Source organism: Quercus lobata, chromosome 11, assembly GCF_001633185.2.
Source record: "Quercus lobata isolate SW786 chromosome 11, ValleyOak3.0 Primary Assembly, whole genome shotgun sequence".
In the NCBI taxonomy this organism is placed as follows: Eukaryota; Viridiplantae; Streptophyta; class Magnoliopsida; order Fagales; family Fagaceae; genus Quercus; species Quercus lobata.
The window spans coordinates 18719615-18737535 of record NC_044914.1 but is presented as its reverse complement, the minus strand read 5'-3'; the positions used below and the strand labels follow the sequence as shown (position 1 = coordinate 18737535).

At 35.3% G+C, this 17921-nt stretch overlaps 2 protein-coding genes across 2 annotated transcripts; one reads left to right on the top strand and one right to left on the bottom strand.

Moving 5' to 3' along the window:
* Positions 1 to 1741: 1741 nt before the first annotated feature.
* Positions 1742 to 3107, bottom strand: LOC115966516. The gene is made up of 3 exons (XM_031085734.1): positions 2897 to 3107; positions 2345 to 2778; positions 1742 to 2104 (listed from the first exon to the last, which is right to left on the bottom strand). Exons 1-3 carry the CDS (start codon positions 3105 to 3107, stop codon positions 1742 to 1744), a joined length of 1008 nt encoding a protein of 335 aa, XP_030941594.1.
* Positions 3108 to 11417: 8310 nt separating this feature from the next.
* LOC115969390 (cytochrome b-c1 complex subunit 6) lies at positions 11418 to 17131 on the top strand. Its single transcript, XM_031089020.1, has 5 exons — positions 11418 to 11521; positions 12054 to 12124; positions 14560 to 14644; positions 16529 to 16618; positions 16707 to 17131. Coding segments are annotated over exons 2-5 (210 nt in total). The 5' UTR covers positions 11418 to 11521; positions 12054 to 12122; the 3' UTR covers positions 16740 to 17131.
* The last annotated feature ends 790 nt before the right edge of the window (positions 17132 to 17921 follow it).

The following is a 17921-nucleotide window of genomic DNA, read 5'->3' as shown; positions in this document are numbered from 1 at the left end:
TGTCTCTACCAACTGTCCACATACTGCCCTTATTGAAGGTCGCCCTTCCCTTTTTCATACCTTTCCAAATTTGCGAACACGGAAGACTATCAGCATTGGTAGAATTTAACCTTCTGTGGTTACAATATTTATGCCTTAGAACTTTAGCCCAAACAGCTTCTTTCTCTACATGTAGCCTCCAATTAAGTTTAGCTAGCAAGGCAATGTTTCTACCCTTGGCAGTTTGCAACCCAAGCCCACCTTCCTTCTTCAATTTCGCTACCTTTTGCCACCCAACCCAATGGATTTTTTTGGATGATTCCGATGACCCCCAAAGAAAATTTCTATTCACCCAGTCTATTCCCTCAAGGATTTTGTTCGGAACATGAGTGCATTGCATAACATATGCGGGAATAGTCGCTGAAGAAGCTTGAATTAAGACTGCCCGACCAGCCAAAGAGAGTAAATTAGCTTTCCACTCAACTAACTTATTTTTCACCCTTTCGAGGATGAAATTAAAATCTTGAGCTGAAGATCCAGGATGTTTAATAAGGATTCCAAGGTACTTCCAAGGGAAGGGGTGGAGGCAGCCAAGAATATCACAAAAGGATTCCCTAGCATCCCTATCCACATTAGGCGAGAAATAAACTCTTGGTTTAGCATCACTTACAGACTGACCTGATAAGCTGCAAAATTCATCAAGAACATCCCTAATAGCCGAACAATTGGTGTGGTTAGCTTTGGCAAACAACACCAAATCATCTGCAAAAAATAAGTGTGAAAAAGTCGGCCCACTGTTCGAAGCCTTCACGGGCTGCCAGAGCTTGGCATTACACTTCTCCTCAATGAGATGCCCAAGAAGCTCCATACAAAGAATGAATAAATAAGGCGAAAGTAGGTCACCTTGCCTAATCCCTCTACTTGGATATATCGGATCAAGAGCTTCACCATTGAACAAAATAGACGTAGAGACCGTGGATATACAACTCATAATAATAGCAATCAAATCAGATGGTAAATTGGCCCTAATCAACATGTCCCTTATGAAGCTCCACTCAAGCTTATCGTACGCCTTTTTTAGATCAATCTTTAGGGCCATGTACCCCACCCTTCCTTTCTTCTTACTGAAGGTATGAACGACTTCCTGCACTATGATCGCATTATCAATGCCCTTTCTTCCCGGAACAAAAGCTGTTTGGAGAGGAGAGATAAGCTTGTCCAAGTACGGTCTAAGTCTGGCCACAATAATCTTTGTCACAATCTTGTATATTGTGTTGCACAAACTAATAGGTCTATAATTGCTCAACGTCTCGGGACTTTGAATCTTTGGAATTAAGGCAATAAGAGTTCGGTTCAAATAATCCGAAACAGTCTTCTTTGTAAAGATCTTTTTGATCACATCAATCACCGATTTGCCCACAATCAACCAAAACCTTTGAAAGAATCCAGCATGCAATCCATCTGGACCCGAAGCTTTAAAAGCTTTCAAGGACCATAGGGCAGATTTTATCTCTTCCTTCGAAGCAATCCCACCAATACTCTCCTTTTCCTCCTCAGATAACCTAGCCTGCCATTGGGATACAACGGGTGCAGTCCAAGAGCCCGATGTAAAAGAAGAGGTGTAAATACTATTGTAACCACTCCTAAACAACTCCTTAACAGCACTTTCTTCATGTATCCACTCCCCCATATGATCCTTGATGGCTAAGATCTAATTCCTCTTCCTTCGAACAAGTGTAGACACATGATAGAAATTAGTGTTTCAGTCACCTTGAATCATCCAGTTAACACGGGACTTTAAATCCCAAAGCTCCTCTTCTTGATTAAGCACTCGGTCTAACTCCTTAAGAAGCTCATTCTCCAAATTAACCAGGAAAACAGAAGGTTTCACTGATAAGGCCCGCTGAATACCATTGATCCTAGCCAACAAATTCTTTTTCCTTGTAAAAATATTCCCAAAGTGGGAACCATTCCACCTTATTGCTACTTGAGTAAACCTATTCACTGCATCCCCTAGGGTGGGAGAGTCTCTCCAAGCATGATTCACAATAGATGGGAAGGATGGCTCAGACAACCAACATGTTTGAAGTCTAAAAGGCCTTTTTTTCCCCAAGCTTGTTCTCAGCTGCATCTCCAAGAGGATGGGGCAATGGTCAGAATGACAACGGGTGAGATGAACAACTCTAGCTTCCGGATACAATACACACTAGATAGGATTCACAAAAACCCTGTCTATTCTTTCTTGGATTAATGCTTGGAACTCCCTTCTATTTGTCCAGGTAAACCGGGGCCCCGAAAACCCTATGTCAATCATGTTACATTTATCCAAGCACTTTTTAAATAAAAGCGACCTATTAACACTCACTGCTCTTCCCCCGAATTTATCTTCATCCGAAAGAGGTTCATTGAAATCACTCGCCAAAACCCACGGCATATCACGCAGCTCAGCAGTTTTAATAAGGTTATTCCACAAAATAAATTTTTCAGCAGATCTAGGACTAGCATACACAACAGTAAATAGCCAGCTAGAATTAGAGTTTTGTACCTTAATTGTAGCATGAATTTCTTGCTTGGTATTTGCCAAAGGCGTGACATCCACTCTATCTGAATCCCACAGCAACCAAAGCCCACCGGAATATCCAATGGTATCCGTATACACTGAACCATCAAAAGGTAATCTGTCAATAATCTCCTTTGCCCTATTGCCCCCAACACGAGTCTCCATTACAACCAACATCACTGGATTATGATTCCGAACCAACTCACCAACATGCTTCTGAAATGAGGGTTTAAGAGCACCTCTACAATTCCAAACAATTATATTCATGAGGACAAAAATAATCAAGGGTGGGGCAAACTCAGATTAAGACAACATCTCTGCCTCCTCCCTGTAGCTCTATTCGATCCACATCAATACCTCTTTGAGGTGCCGCACTCCTAAACCCCTTTTCTTCAATGCCCTGAAGAGCTTGAACATCTTGGATTGTTGGTGCACTATTTTCCCCCTGAGTCTTGTGGAAACCAGCTGTGTTAACAGCCTCCAGCACCGCTTCGCTTCCATTGGCTAAATATCCTTCAATACAGTCCACTACATGAACTTCACATCCATCCAAAACTGATTTCGGCATTGCTGGGAAGCCTTCCCTTGCAATTACCTTCTTCAATTGACCATTGCAATTCCATTCTCGCTGGAGCTTCACACAGACCCAGCCCACAGTTTGGTTCGGCTTTGCTCGCACCGTCGCAAGGTTGCTTCCCAGAATCTCGTTGTTCTCCTCCTCTAAACTAATACCCCGTCTTTGGCCACGACGCGGACGTGAGAAGAAAAATCGGCGAGTCACGCAACTCCGGAAGCTCATCTCTACCTTGTGTTGTTGGCCGAGTTTTCTCTTCATCTATTCTTGCAGAACCTGAAGAGCTACTTTGCCCAACCCTAGCACGCGCAAGTGCTTTCTTACCTTTCAGTGAGTTCTTCACACTAGGCTTTAAATCTCCCTTTTCTTTCCCAAGCCCATCCTGGTTAGTGACTTTCTTCAGGCCCATGTTTTTTGGGCTTTCCTCAAACTCCTTAACAGCCCCATTATTGGGCGTCTTCACCAAACATTGGAGAGAGTTTGCCAACATAGGCCCATTAATATCCCTGATGGGCACCCATTTCCTTTTCACTTCCTTTACAGGTCCATTATTGGACCCGGTCTGCAACTTCCCCATTTTCGTCGCTTTCTCCATTTCATTCCGTACCAGACCTTGAATTGGCTGGTCACGCACCTGATCCACTGAGGTCCCACCACTTCTCTGTTTCCTTGTCTATTGCCTCCTATGAGTAACTACTACCCACGGACCGTACGTACTATCTGCAACCTCCTCCTTCGCACTACCCTTCACACTCTCACTAATCCCTTGTCCTTCCTCACTAGTCCCTTGTCCTTTCTCCACCCTGTCATTTGCATGCAAATCGCATAGGAATGAATCCACGCTCCCTTCCGTTGTCTTCTCCGCCCTTCCACGAGGTGATTCTTGCCGAATAGTGTACGGACAGAACTCTTTTCGATGTCCCACTCTACCACATCCAAAGCAGAGTGTTTGAATACCCTCATAACATACAGGTTGTTCAAACTTCCCTATTAGGATAGCCGTGATCAATGGTTTGTTGACATCAATCTGTACACATAATCTAGCAAACTTTCCTTTGGTTTTAATGGCCGTGTGAGTGTTAACCTATAGCATGTTACCAATCGATTTGCCAATCTGATGTAGTGCTTTCGCATTATAATACTCGATTGGTAACTCATTTAGACGAATCCATATTGCCACCGATGATACATTGGCTGTCGTCGGTCGGAAATCAGGCTCCCACGGTCTAATGGAAAGAAAATGCCCTCCAATAAACCATGGCCCCTTTCTAAGGATAGTCTCATAATCCTCCTTAAGCGATAGCCGTATGAGGAAGAAGCCCTATCCAAGGGGTACGCAATCCAATCTCCCAGCAGGTTTCCATGAAGCTAAAAGCTTGCTTTAAATATAATTAAACCCAACTGAACGACCAAAAACTTTAATAATGAGAGCTCTGGTCCATGGGTTTCGAATCTAGTGTTTGAAGTTTTTGGAGAATCTCACTGCCACCAGGCCCTCCCGGAGAGATTCTACCTCCTCATCTGATTGTACATCATCCTCCATGTGGTCTTCAAAGCTAAAGGCCTGGGTGTAAGCACCCGGTACCTCACCAACCAGTCTGTCCTTGAAAGACCCTGCTCGATTCCAAAAGCCATTGCCATACCTCAACGGAGAAGATGGAACGTCCTGCCCATTTTGCCCATCCTGATACCCTGCATGTTCAATCTTCTTAACTTTTTTATTACTACGAGAAAGTTCATCTTGTTCTTCCGTTGAGAGCATGAGAGAGTGAGAGCTTTCCATAACGTTTGGGGTATTATTAAGTTCACCTAAAATTGTTACCAAATAAGTTTTAAACTAACATTATTTATATAAAAAATGCCCAAAATCAGTAAAAATAAATTTGAAATCCCTTCTTATTTTAATCATGATTTTAGATCGAGGTCCTACACGAGATCAGTGAGAGGGTTTGAAGATCGAATTGCAAGATTGGCCTAAGGACTGTAAGATCCTACTTTTTTATTAAAAAAATGACAATTTAATTACAAAATAGTTGTAGCCTAAGGCTACAACCTTACTCAATAAAGTAAATATTATTACATATTTTGAAAATCCAATCGTTGAATTGTTTGTTCTTTATGCTCATAATACACTTGTCAAATTTTGTGTCAATCAGATATTATTTACTATATGATCTATAAGCTTATATTTTATGCATAATTTTAAACTACAAAAACTTACAATTTAAACAATTTATTGATGACATAGCTATTAATCTTTAATTTTCTAGAAATTTTGCAAGCATGGAGGATATAATTAGAAGGTTAGTTTTCTATAAATTTTGCAAGCATGGAGGATATAAGTAGAAGATGTAATCTAAAGGTAGATTTGTCAAAATTCACCTTCAATAAAATGATATTGAGTAAGGTTGTAGTTTATGGCTACAATCAATTTTGTAACTAAACTTTGTCTTTAAAAAAATATAATAAAAAATACCTATATTATAATTCATAATACATATTAAAGAAACATAAAAAAAAGTTTTTTTTTTTGGCACAAATTACTAATAAAATGCAAAGTACTAAATTACAAATACATAAATAAAGTTCAAAATTTAAAAGTTACAACTCACAAATACCAATTTCTAATTTCTAAAACCACAAACATACATAATATATCACATATACAATTCAAAACAAATAGCAATACATAACGTCTCATGTAAATAAAAGAAGCAAATAACAATTCCATTAAACAATTACTAAGATAGCAAGATTTATTAAATAATCTTTCTAACGTTGGGAAATTATAATCAACGAGTGTCTCTTAGACAACTAAGTAACTAATCAACATTGAAATTACCAAAAAAAAAAAAATCACCATTAATATAGTTAATTGTCTCTCACAACGGCGCCACCATACTCATACACGCTCTCCACTCTCTCTCTTTTTTTGTGATTTTTCTAATTAGGTTAAGTCGTTAAGATGATGTGAGACTTAGGGTTTTTTTTTATTGCATTTAAATTTTTTTTTTTTTATCAATTTGGGTTGGGGTCGTTAGGTTAACCTGTTTATTACGGTTTTTTTTTTTTTTTAATAATAAAATTAGTGTGGGGCCTTTAAGCTCCATTTGGAGGTCTAAGACAAGCACCCAAAAAAAAAAAAAACCGTCATAACACAAGATCTTTAGTAGGGCTGTCCATATGTCAGGTGGGTCGGGTTTTTGCCCAACCCACAACTGACTCGTAACAGTTCGGGTGGGTGGTTTTTCAACTCGCAACCAACCCGTAATAGTACCGGATTCGTCGGTTTGAGTCGCCGGCGAGTGGTGGTTGGTTTCGAGTGAAACCGATCTCATCGGAATCCTTCGAAAAGCGGTGAGATCTCGCCAAATCCGACGAGATTTCTGCCAAATCGTGATGAAAAATCACTGGTTCGGCTAGATCTGGTGTTTATTGTGCCAGAAATCGACAGATTTAAGTGAAAAAGGGGTCGAAATCTAGAAAAATGGGGCCGAAATCTAAAAAAAGGTGGCTGGAATCTGGAAAAAATGGTCGGATATTGAATGGACTTCGGTTCGGGTCGAGTTTCACGAGTTTTGAACTGAAAAACCGATAACCGACCCGTTGGGTGTCGGGTTAGCAAAGTCAGAAACCGCGTCCGACTGTCGGAGTCGTCAGATCGGGTGGCGGCGGGTTGGACAACGACGGGTCGGACGGGTTGGGCAGGTCACCAGTTTGCCTGGACACCCCTAATCTTTAGTATCACTATGAGATTAGGATCCTATAAGATCCTAAGATTCGAAACGGAATCCCATATACCTCCCACTTCAATAAAGATCTTAGTGATGTGGATCGTAGGATCTTAAGATGTGGATCGTGATACTGATAACCATGGGTAGAACTTCAAATCTTCCATTTTGAAATGTGACAGTATACTAATCATATAGCACTAGATGATAAAACTTAGTGAGAGAAAAAAATTATACTTTTTTTTTTTAGAAACAAACACACACATATAAGGGAGAGAAAAAGGGGTTCCAATACAAATGTACACCACAACTCCATTTAAAAGCCATGATAACTTTTAAGGGAGAGCGAGACAAGTTATACTGCACACAACACAGTCTCTTAAGAAATGTGGGACAATTATCCATTCTTTTTTTTTTGGAGAGGTTTGAGGAATATTGATATGCATCTAACCTCCAAGCGGTTCATGAGTTTTAAGATCTTTCAATAGTGATTATGGGAGTTGAGAATCTATTATGTCTATTGGCTAACATAAACAATTCATGACAACTAGTTAACAAGTAGACCATGGGTAAAATGGATGATAGCATAAAGGGATTTAGTCTAGCCTATGGTTGCCCTAATGTAAGCCATTTGTAATTTTACAGATGACTTAAAAAAAAAAATAAAAAAAACTTTGTGAAAGCCTACCAAGAAAATGAGAATGAGGTGCGGGGTTCTCTCTAAATACAAGTCTTGGTCTAGGCAACCCATGAATTTAAGAAATCTACCATAATGTTTAATAAAAGCACACCACCCTTACAATTAAGAGCTAGACTTCAAACTCAAATCAATGGATATCATTAGGAGCGAACGCTATAGGTTGAAACTCTCTCAAAAAAAAAAAAAAATCAATGGATATGCATTCGAAATATTTGGGCCTTCTATTAAGTAAAAATGTGTCAAGAAGCAAAACCTTGGAACAAGTGGTTCAAAAGATACAACAAAAAGTTCAAGGTTGGAAACAAAAAATTCTCTCCCATTCTTCAAGAACTTGTCTTATCAAAATAACAGCTACAACAACTCCCATCAAGGATGGAGGCATTAATTGACTTGGGGGGCAATGCCCCCCCCCCCCCCCTCCCTTTAATTTTTTTAAAAAAATATTAGTGTATATATATGCATTAAATTTAGCAATTTTGTTCTATAAAATTACATTTTGCCCCTTTAACAATATCTTTAATTCTTTTTAGAGTAATGTTATAGTTACAAACTTATCTATAACATTTTTATATACTGTTGAGGTACAAATTCTTATTGGTTCGTATCTGAACCTATCACTTACATCACTTTTTTACTTACCAATAATCACTCACTATATCAACAATATACCTTTAGCACTTTTCTCATTTTAAAGGCCATTAAAAACTTTATAGATCTAAAATTTAAAACAATATATACTGGCCCAAAAACATTTGTGCAATAACAAAAATCACCAATAGCAAAGCTAAAAAAAAAAATTAAGTCCAATTAACAAATTTTATTCAAACAAACAACTAGCCCTTTAAAAAGTTTTAAATAAAATAATTTTTCCTTTACACAGCAGGCGCACACATCAAAAACTCATAAAAAAAAAATAAAAAAAAAAAAAACTCAATGTCTAAGAAGCCATTGAGCTAGAGGTCAGGGTCGCCCCCCCTTAACTCAAAGTCCTGGCTCCGTCCCTGACTCCCTTATATGCAATGTCACCTGACTCACCTCTCAATTTCCACAAAAAAAACATGAAATAAAATTGACTCTTCTTAAAGACTTGTTATGAGGCAAGAAAGAGGAGAAAAACCAACGTACGTATGGGTATGAGATGATATTTGCAAACCAAAATGTGTGGGAGGTCTTCGGTATAAGAAGAATGTCACAAATGAATAATGCCCTCACAAAAAAATTAGGTTGAGTATATGGTGAGAGAAAACAAGATGTGGGTCAAGTTATTGTCATTCAAATGTCTTATAGTCAGGGCCAACTCAACAACTTTGGAGGTCTTAGGCGAAAATTTTAAGTGGGGTATTTTTTTATATTTAAATATTAATCAAATTTTATGTATAGAATAATAGAACCTAGTTGTTGCAATTTTTCTAAAGTCGTGACCACTTTAAAGTCTAAACCTGCACAAATAAAAATTAATTTATTACATGGTTCAATAAATTAGTGTCACTATAATATAAATGAGTTGATATGATACACGTCAAATTAATAATTGGTATGATAATTTATAATAATTGATAAAGTAAGAAAACGTGCTGTCCTATGACTATAGGCTGTGCAGTGTGCAACTGTGCAGCATGTGCTGCTGTGTAGTGTGTAACTGTGCAAAAAATGTGCTGTCCAGCCTGTCCTATGTGCAAAAAATGTGCTGTCCTATGACTCCTATCAATCAATCATGTAGTGAAATAGACTAAAAAAAAAAAAAAATTTAAATTGAATAAATAGCAAGCTTCTCATCTTAATTTTCAGAAAGATAGAAAGGGGGAGAAGATTACCTCTGGTATGCCCACAGCTCATGCTGTCCCTTTTCAATTTTGAATTTACTGTGAATTGAAGGGAATCAATAGAGAAAGATTTCAAGCTAGACTTGAGTTTACAGAAAAAGATCAAGAATCAAGATGAAGAAAAGAAAGGTAAGAACATAGATGGAGAGGCAGAGCGATAGAGATATGAGAGATTTTTCTTTTGTTTTTGAAATTTATAATCTCTATTTTAGCATATTTCAAAACAATTACGTTGTATTATTAATAAATTTGTCTGGTATTAATTTTGATTTTAGCATATTTCAATAACGAGTCAATAAATATGTCTCATAAAATTTAATTTTGTTAGCTGAAGTTTGACAATTTTTGTTTTTTCCCTTTTTAATCTTTTGCATTTTAGGATATAATGAGACCTTTTTAATGCATTTTATTGACCAATAAAAGTACTTAATTTTTTTTATTAAAATATATAGATAAATATATTATATATATAAATTTTTTTTACAAGTGGGGCCTTCTTTTATTTGGGGGTCTTAGACAATTGCATCAATTGTATTAACTGTTGAGCCCGCCTTGCTTACAGGGATAAATCTTTTTTTTTTTTTTTTTTTTTTTTTTTTTTTTTTTTTTTTTTGGAGAATACTAAATCTTTGGAAGTTTGATAAGGCAAAAAGGTAGTATATTTTATGCGAAGCTGAAGAAGAAACCCTAACTCACCTATTCATAAAAAGCCTAATAGTAAAAGTATTATGGGCGCATTCCTCTTAGTCCATTATATTTTATAAAGTGAAATTTAAATCAATAATTGAGTGGGTCAAAATTGTGTAATTAGCAAAATCTAACTTGCAAGTACCAAGAGAGGAAGAAATAGATTCCGTATTATTCACAACAATATGCTATGATATCACTGATATGACAATGGAGATTAGGAATAGAATGATAGACACAAAATGAAAGGGAAGTGCTTGATCTTTACTCTTAAGCTTGAAAAACTAATAGAATATACATTAATGGACCAAATCATGTATTAGGACCGTGCAGGTAATGTGAGACTAGTAGGAGCAACCTTTGGGATTCAAAGTTCAAACACGTGATTTGTGAAGGCGATGCTTTAAACGTGCTTTTTCCACCACAAAATCCTTCTTCCCATCCTCATGACTAGGCAATTAGTGATATTACAAAAACAAACTTTTTTTAATTTTGATGAGTGGTTGGCTAACTATACATTTAGGGAGGCTAATTTTGTTGCCTCTAATGTAGCTAATTAATGGGATCTTTTGGTTAATATTCATGGAATGATTCCCATATCTTCCTTACAAGAATTTTCCATTTAGTATTAGGATATTGAAGGGTCTGATTCCCTACTTTTGTAATTATTCTTAGCAAAATAACTAAGTGTTTTTGGACTTAAAACGATAGGTACTATAAATAAAAATTTGTGATTTATTCATATAAAAGGTTATATATTCCACATATTTAAAAAACGGTAAAATACAACCAAAAAAAAAAAAAAAAAAATCACCTTTTTAAGGTTTGGGCTAATACCAAGTATTACCAAGATTCTTCAAAAAAATCCATATTTCCTAAGCATAAACGACACTTAACATCATTTGAAAGTTTCTTATTCTTCCAAGTTCTTTACTTCCTCCCAATAACTTGTCTTGACTGCAAAAGACTCATAGTTATTTCATTATGACAATTATATGTATGAGGGAGTGTCTAGGTCGTCAATGGTAGATAAATAGTAGTCAAAGATGGAGAAGGAAATAGAAGCACAAATATTTTCAAATGGTGTTAAGCGACATTTGTGCTTATACAATTAGCCATAAGTTGCAGCTTTTTAACCTAATTGTATGACCTATTACCATAATAACACTTCTTGGTCTCATTAACTTACCATAATAACACTTCTTGGTCTCATTAACAAAAGTGGAGGTGGAGGGGGGTGGGTGAATTGGGCTTAAGACCTCATAAGTTGCAGTTAGACATGGGCCTTGGAAGTACAGAATTAAGCCCAAAAGCTGAAATCATAAAAGTAAAAAAAAAAAAAAAAAAAAAAACATAAGCGCAGACAAAGGTGAGTAGAGTTGCCCTCATCTCTTTTAAAGTCTTGACTCTTTAAGAATCTGAGATCGAGAGAGAGAGAGAGAGAGACAGAAGCTTCTATACACAAAGGTGAGAGACTACTTTCCTTTCATTTCCGATGGTGATTAAGCTCAGTTCCAATTTCCATTTCACTCTTTATTTCGTATTTCTTCATTTCTATTTTATTCAGATCTCTTTTATTATTATTTTTTGAATATTCTAATCTAGTTGTTCGATCTGTTCCTGTTGTAAATCTAGGTTTTTATGTTTCAAACTAGCTTCTATTTGTTTTCATGTTTTTTCTTATGATGTCTTGGGTTTTGATCTATTCTTCTATATCACTGTTCCAAACCTTGCATAATGATTCTGAAATTGCATAAACACCAGGAAATGTTTTTATTTTTAATTTTTAATTTTTAAATTGATTTGTCAAATTAATAATTACTTTTAAATAAAAGTAGAGCCTTTTGTTTTTGCTGATTGTTTAATATTAGGAATTTTGAATGGTCTTCCTTAAATCTTTAAATTGGTACAAGTTTTTTTTTTTTTGATTGAATATTTTTGTTGATAGTATGATTTAAGAGAGATTCTGGGTTGTTGGTTTTTGTTATTTGCAATGCAGAGTCAGGTGAGGTGACCCAGTAGGCTTCTCTGTGCTCTGAGTTGTTGTTTGACTTGTCCATATATTGCTATGTAAGTACAATTTCTATGTATACACTTCAACTCAGCTTCAGTGATTCTTATATATGATTCTCTACCCATTATATGCCTTTCTAGTTTGCTCCAACTCTCTCGACGAATTCGACATCATGATGTAAAACTAAAACCATTGATGGGTACATTTTCTGATGCAGTTGTTTTGTTAATAATGAAGTTTAGTTAGTGTGTTTAACTGACATGAGGTTGTATATGGTTTGCTTTTGGCAAATGCCTTGCCCATGCCTAAAATCTTCTTTTATTTATATATTTCTTTGTACATATGAGATATCTCTGAACGCATATAGCAAATACTAATGACAATCATGTAGTCCTTGCTTTTGGGCTGATTTTACTCAACTCTTACTATTCTTCCACATGACATGGAATATTGTCTTTCCCATCAATCTGTTCCACTAGAGTGAAGAATCTATAGTTAGTGAATCATTCGATACCTTGACTTGATCTGTAAATCATATATTGACCAGAAGAGTTTTTTTCCCAAAGGTTGGGTCCTTATATAATCATAAATCATATAGTCTTTCTTCTTTCAATCTATTCCTTTCCATATTTTACCTGTTATGTTCCAAACTTTTTGGGTACATTATAATCGTGGTCAAGACTAATGATAGCAAATTTTTGGTGTAAATTAAGCAATAATCTCCCATGTTCTTATAGAGATATGAAATTAGAAAGCAATAGATGTTTGGCTGTTTATGCACTATTTTTAATTTTCTTTTGATTGTTATGTGCAATACTATGTCTCTCTTTTGCTTTGTAGGATGTGGTTGTTAATTTATCTTGACAGTTCCCACTGTATTATATGTTGTAGTGTTGTTTGTGTTGATATTAATTCTTTTGTTGACCCTTAGAACGCTCTGGAAGCTTAATTTATCATTTTTTTTAATCCTTTTAATTTTTCCACCACGTAGTACAGAATAAGAGAGGAATTAAGATGCTCTTGATGGAAAATTTTTGCAACCATAATTGAGAACTACACTTGAAACTTTGAAGTTTAGTGCTTAGTTGTAGTTGGGCACTATGTATGACAATTTTGGAAGTGTAGTTATTGTCAAGTTAGTATGAATGTAATCGAATCTTAAAACCAAGGGAAGAGATGAAATAGTATTCTCTCTTTTATAGCTATACCAATAATACCTTATGTTGTGGTTGGACGACGAGTTTTGAAAAACTCTTAGCATTTTCAAAATGATGGGATTTAAATGGATGTGATTTAAAAAAAAGTAAATTGATGGAAATTTCAATTCCGTCAATTTAAATTGTTTAGAGCTTAATATTTTCTTTTAAGGCCTAATTTTTCCTCCTTGAAATTCTTTAGGAAAGTTTGTGTATAAATCTTGTATACTTATTACTTAAGCTTTCCCCTATTTAATAAAGTTATTATTTTTCTATAAATAAAGTATTGTTTGGAGCCAATGACCTCTAGCTCAATTAGCACCTCTTTCCCATGCAAGTGCTAGGTGAAGGGTGAGGTTGTATTATAGTAGTTATTACAATGATGTTAATGTGCCAATGACTTGGTGGTGGTGGTCATATGGAATTGTGGTGGTGGCTGAGACAATAATGGTGGTATTAGTAACGATGCTAGGGGGTGACAATAGCAGTGATGGTGTTGGTGGTGGTGGTGGCAGGGGCAGTTTACTAGTGTTGGTAGTTTGAAGAGTATGATGGAGGGTGATATGAGAATAGTAACGTTGATATAATTTGTAAATTCTAAGTTCAAAATTGTACAAAAAAATTATCATTTGGAACTCCATATTATAATTTTTGAGTGAAAGTCCACCTTGAAATTCTTCACCCAAACACAGCATTAGCGTTGTATGATTTGACACATATTGTACCTTTGGATCATTCTAGAAAATTAGGGAAATTTATGATTATATTATTTTGGAAGACCACAATTTTTTGTTCTAAAGAAATATTTCCTTCAATATATCTACAATAAGGCAGTAGTCAATCTTATGTGATATATTTTTAATTTACATATACCGGTAATGATAATCTTGAAATTGCAATTGTTTACAGAGATATGAAGCAATATATTAGTACATTCTTTGTACATAGTAAACATAACAACAGATCAGAAAAGTAAAAAAAATCCCATGTTCTTCATAGAGGAAGATGAGTGATGGTACATTGAGGATAGAAAATGTCTTGAGTTAGTTACCAGAAAATTAAAATATTAAAAACTTCCGGAGTTGGAGTAAGATACAAAGTAGTCAATTTTGGAGATTGAGATTACTTGTGGTTCCTTCCCTTTGAAATCACTCGGGGAAGCTAAATCTACAACCATGAAAATCATATGATCATTTTTATCCAATGTCCTGGTCTTTTGGTTTTATGTCTCTTATCAGGGATTTTTGTCTTCTTCATTATTTTGTATACTTTTTAAGTATTTTTTGAATGCTTAGGGCGGAAGAGGAACCTGTTGATCAGAAGAAATATTATGAAGAGCTTTGCAAGCCTAAGTGTGTGAAGCCATTACTTGAATATCAGGTATGTTGCGGATCTCTGTAATTGGAGCTTACATCTATGGAGTTTAGAAATAACTTTCCTATTAGTACATTGGATTTTCCACAGTTTTTCAGCATAACATCATGTACCATAATGCTAGACTAGAATTTTGATGGACATTTAATCTTATTATTAAGTATTTACTCTTATATGGTTAAAAAAGAAAATCATAGTTAGGTTAATTGAATTATAAATTCTCTTGATTCTCTGCTGTCTCTTACTTTTTTTGTAGTATAGTTTATTATTCTGTCTTATTAGCAATTATAAAATTATTACCTAAACCCTTTCACGATATATTTAGAACTTGGAAATATAGAATTTCTTACTTTAATATGCCTCATGTTAGATTTGTATTTAACTGTAGATTGTGGGCACACATTTGAAAGTTATTCAACTTTTCTTTTAGTCTCTTAGGACTTTAAAGAAGTAAGATTGAAAGTTGATGTTAAAATTTAAAATGATAATCCTGAATCTTGGTCAAATGTAGAATAACAAAATAATGAAGAGTTAGTTATTACTTGTGATTTGTGTGAGCCAATAAGAGTGTATAAGTATGTACTAGGCTTTTAGTTGCTTGAGATGACTTGGTCATGTGTAAGGAGAGATATTAACACACTAGTGAGGAAGAATGATTTGGTTTAAGTCAAAGGAATGAATAGAGGTAGATTAATACCTAAAATAACAATAGTGAAAGTGGTGAAGGACATGTTAATCAAGCAAGTGATAGGGGGTATGATTTTGGATAAGATAGAATGGCGGAGAAGAATACATGTAACGGACCCTGATTAGCTGATTAAGGGTCCATAGCCACTCCAAAATTTTGGAACTTAGGTTTTTTTTATTGTTGTTGTTTCTTCAAATTTCTATAAAAGCCAGTCAGATAAGGTGAGATTCCTGTGGAGAAAAAATGACGCTTATGGGGCTTGATGACTAATATACATTCCATATGGTCTATTGGAGCATTTGAATATCTGGATGTTGATTTAGAGGACTATAATTAATAATTATTACTGTTTACTTTTGTCTTGTCTTTTCCCAAACCTTGTATATTCCCTATCAAATTATTTTTCCATAATACAAAATTCTACTTTCTTAGGGCAAATTATTTAGTGTGTTTTTGAATTTAAAAACAAGACTAAGACCATATAAAGCACATGGCAAAAATCTTAAGACTTTTCAAGTAAAGCAAGTTGCATACCATATTAAGAAAGTTATTAAAATTATGTTCATTGACCTTTTGAAGTAGACAAGATTTTGGGACTTCCCAAACTTGTATGCTGGCTGTACAATTTGTGACAGAGGAAAGGATATTTCATGAGAGGAAGTCTCTTTCTGCTTGTCTTAAAGTACTCCACTTGTTAGTGTGGTCCAAGTCCTGCATGGTTTGTGTTTTTAGACTACCATATTAAGGCAATTATTTGTAATTCAGTAAGCTTGAATATTAAAGCTTCCTGTTAAAGTGAATTCTCAAAAGTGGAAACTGGATAATGTTGGTTGAAAATATTAGTGTAGGTGGAAAAAAAAACAAAAAGAAAGACAATATAGAAGCAGTCAAGAATTCTCGTATGTTTTATTATTTTCATATATATGGGCAAGCCAGATTTTATTGCCTCCTATTTTCATATGAAATTTATGCAGCCTTTGATAAAAAAAACTTGGAAGTTTCTTGCTTGCTTTTATGTTTTTTGTTTTTTTACCACCGACTAGTTCATCAGCATGACATGACCGAACTTACCTGAGTAATATGCTTGCAAAAATTGTCCTTCACCATAATATTTGACAGTCTTGTGTGAAAAAGCCATGCTAAATAACTTAAATATTTGGGAAGAGAGGTAAGTCACATTGGCATCTCTTACATTTTTACAGGCATGTGTTAAGAGGATCCAGGGAGATGAAAGTGGGCACAAGCATTGCACTGGACAATATTTTGATTACTGGTCTTGTGTTGACAAATGTGTAAGTATTTGTTCTTCAATTATGTGGAGAATGATTTCATTTTATATTGTCTTGCACCTCCTGCTAAACTCACGGTTCTACAATGCAGGCGGCACCAAAGATATTCTCAAAACTGAAGTAATGGGGGAGATGATTTTGCAGCATCTTAATTTGCATTTCTACTTTCAAATCGTAATAACTGCTTCTGAACATTTAATCTGTTCTGTAAACTAGGAATGCCTATATGGTTTTCTCCATGAGGACTTTTGCATTTTTTTAGCTATGGAGACCTTGAGTTGTGGTCAATAAAAAAGCATACCGTGCACTAGATTTGGCCAATCGCAGTGTGTACAAGGTTTTCTCTCCCCCCGCACCCCAAAAAAAAGAAATTGATGAATTACACATGCATCCAATGAGTGTTGAACTCAAAAAACCTTACTCTCCCATCGTAAATTCGGTAGAAGTACAAGAACTGTATTTTTAAGAAAAAAAATGTTGACGCTTTTAAGAAATAAATCGATTGGCTTGTTTCAATTTTGTAGCCTAACTAAATAGGCAATGAAGGGAGTTTACACTTATCTTTCCTAGTTGCATGCATGATTAGAAGGTGAATGTGAAGGAGGGGTTGTGACAAGCTCCAAAATGTGCTAACTTGGAATTTACAATCACTTTCTTCTTTTTCCTTTATTTCCTTAAAACTGAAATTTCATTTTTAAACAAGAATCTGTCTATATGAGTCTATCTATATAAATATGCACACGCACGCAGGTTACACAGTGGAGTAGACTAGTAGAATTAACAAAATATGTAATGCCACCTCTCTTACTTTAACTTGGATACATAACTATGCATAATTAACTAAATTTGTAATCTAAATTTCTATATATGAGGAGCTTAAGAGTGAGGATTCTAGATACCAGATTTCGGACCAACCTCTAGTGAGTTCTCAATGTTAGAAGGGTGAGTAGAGTCGATTTTCTATATATGTGTGATTGGCCACATAATATTTAATTAATTTTATTATCGGCCTAATATTAAGAGCTTGTGAGGCTTCCTATCTTGAATTTGACAGTGAAGTACCTATGAGCTATTGGAACATGTTTGAAGACCCGTTTACGGGTAGGGAAAATGTTAAGGGGTTTTTTGGTTTAGGCAAAATCATCACTCAATACTCAATTTTTATCACTCAATTCTCAAAATTTGTGGACCCCACTACAATTAAGCTTGTTTGGTTTTGTTCCCATAACTCAATTTTCATCACTCAAAGCTCAAAAAACTGAGTTTGGGTGATGAAAATTGAAAACAAGTTTTTGTTGTTTTTGAA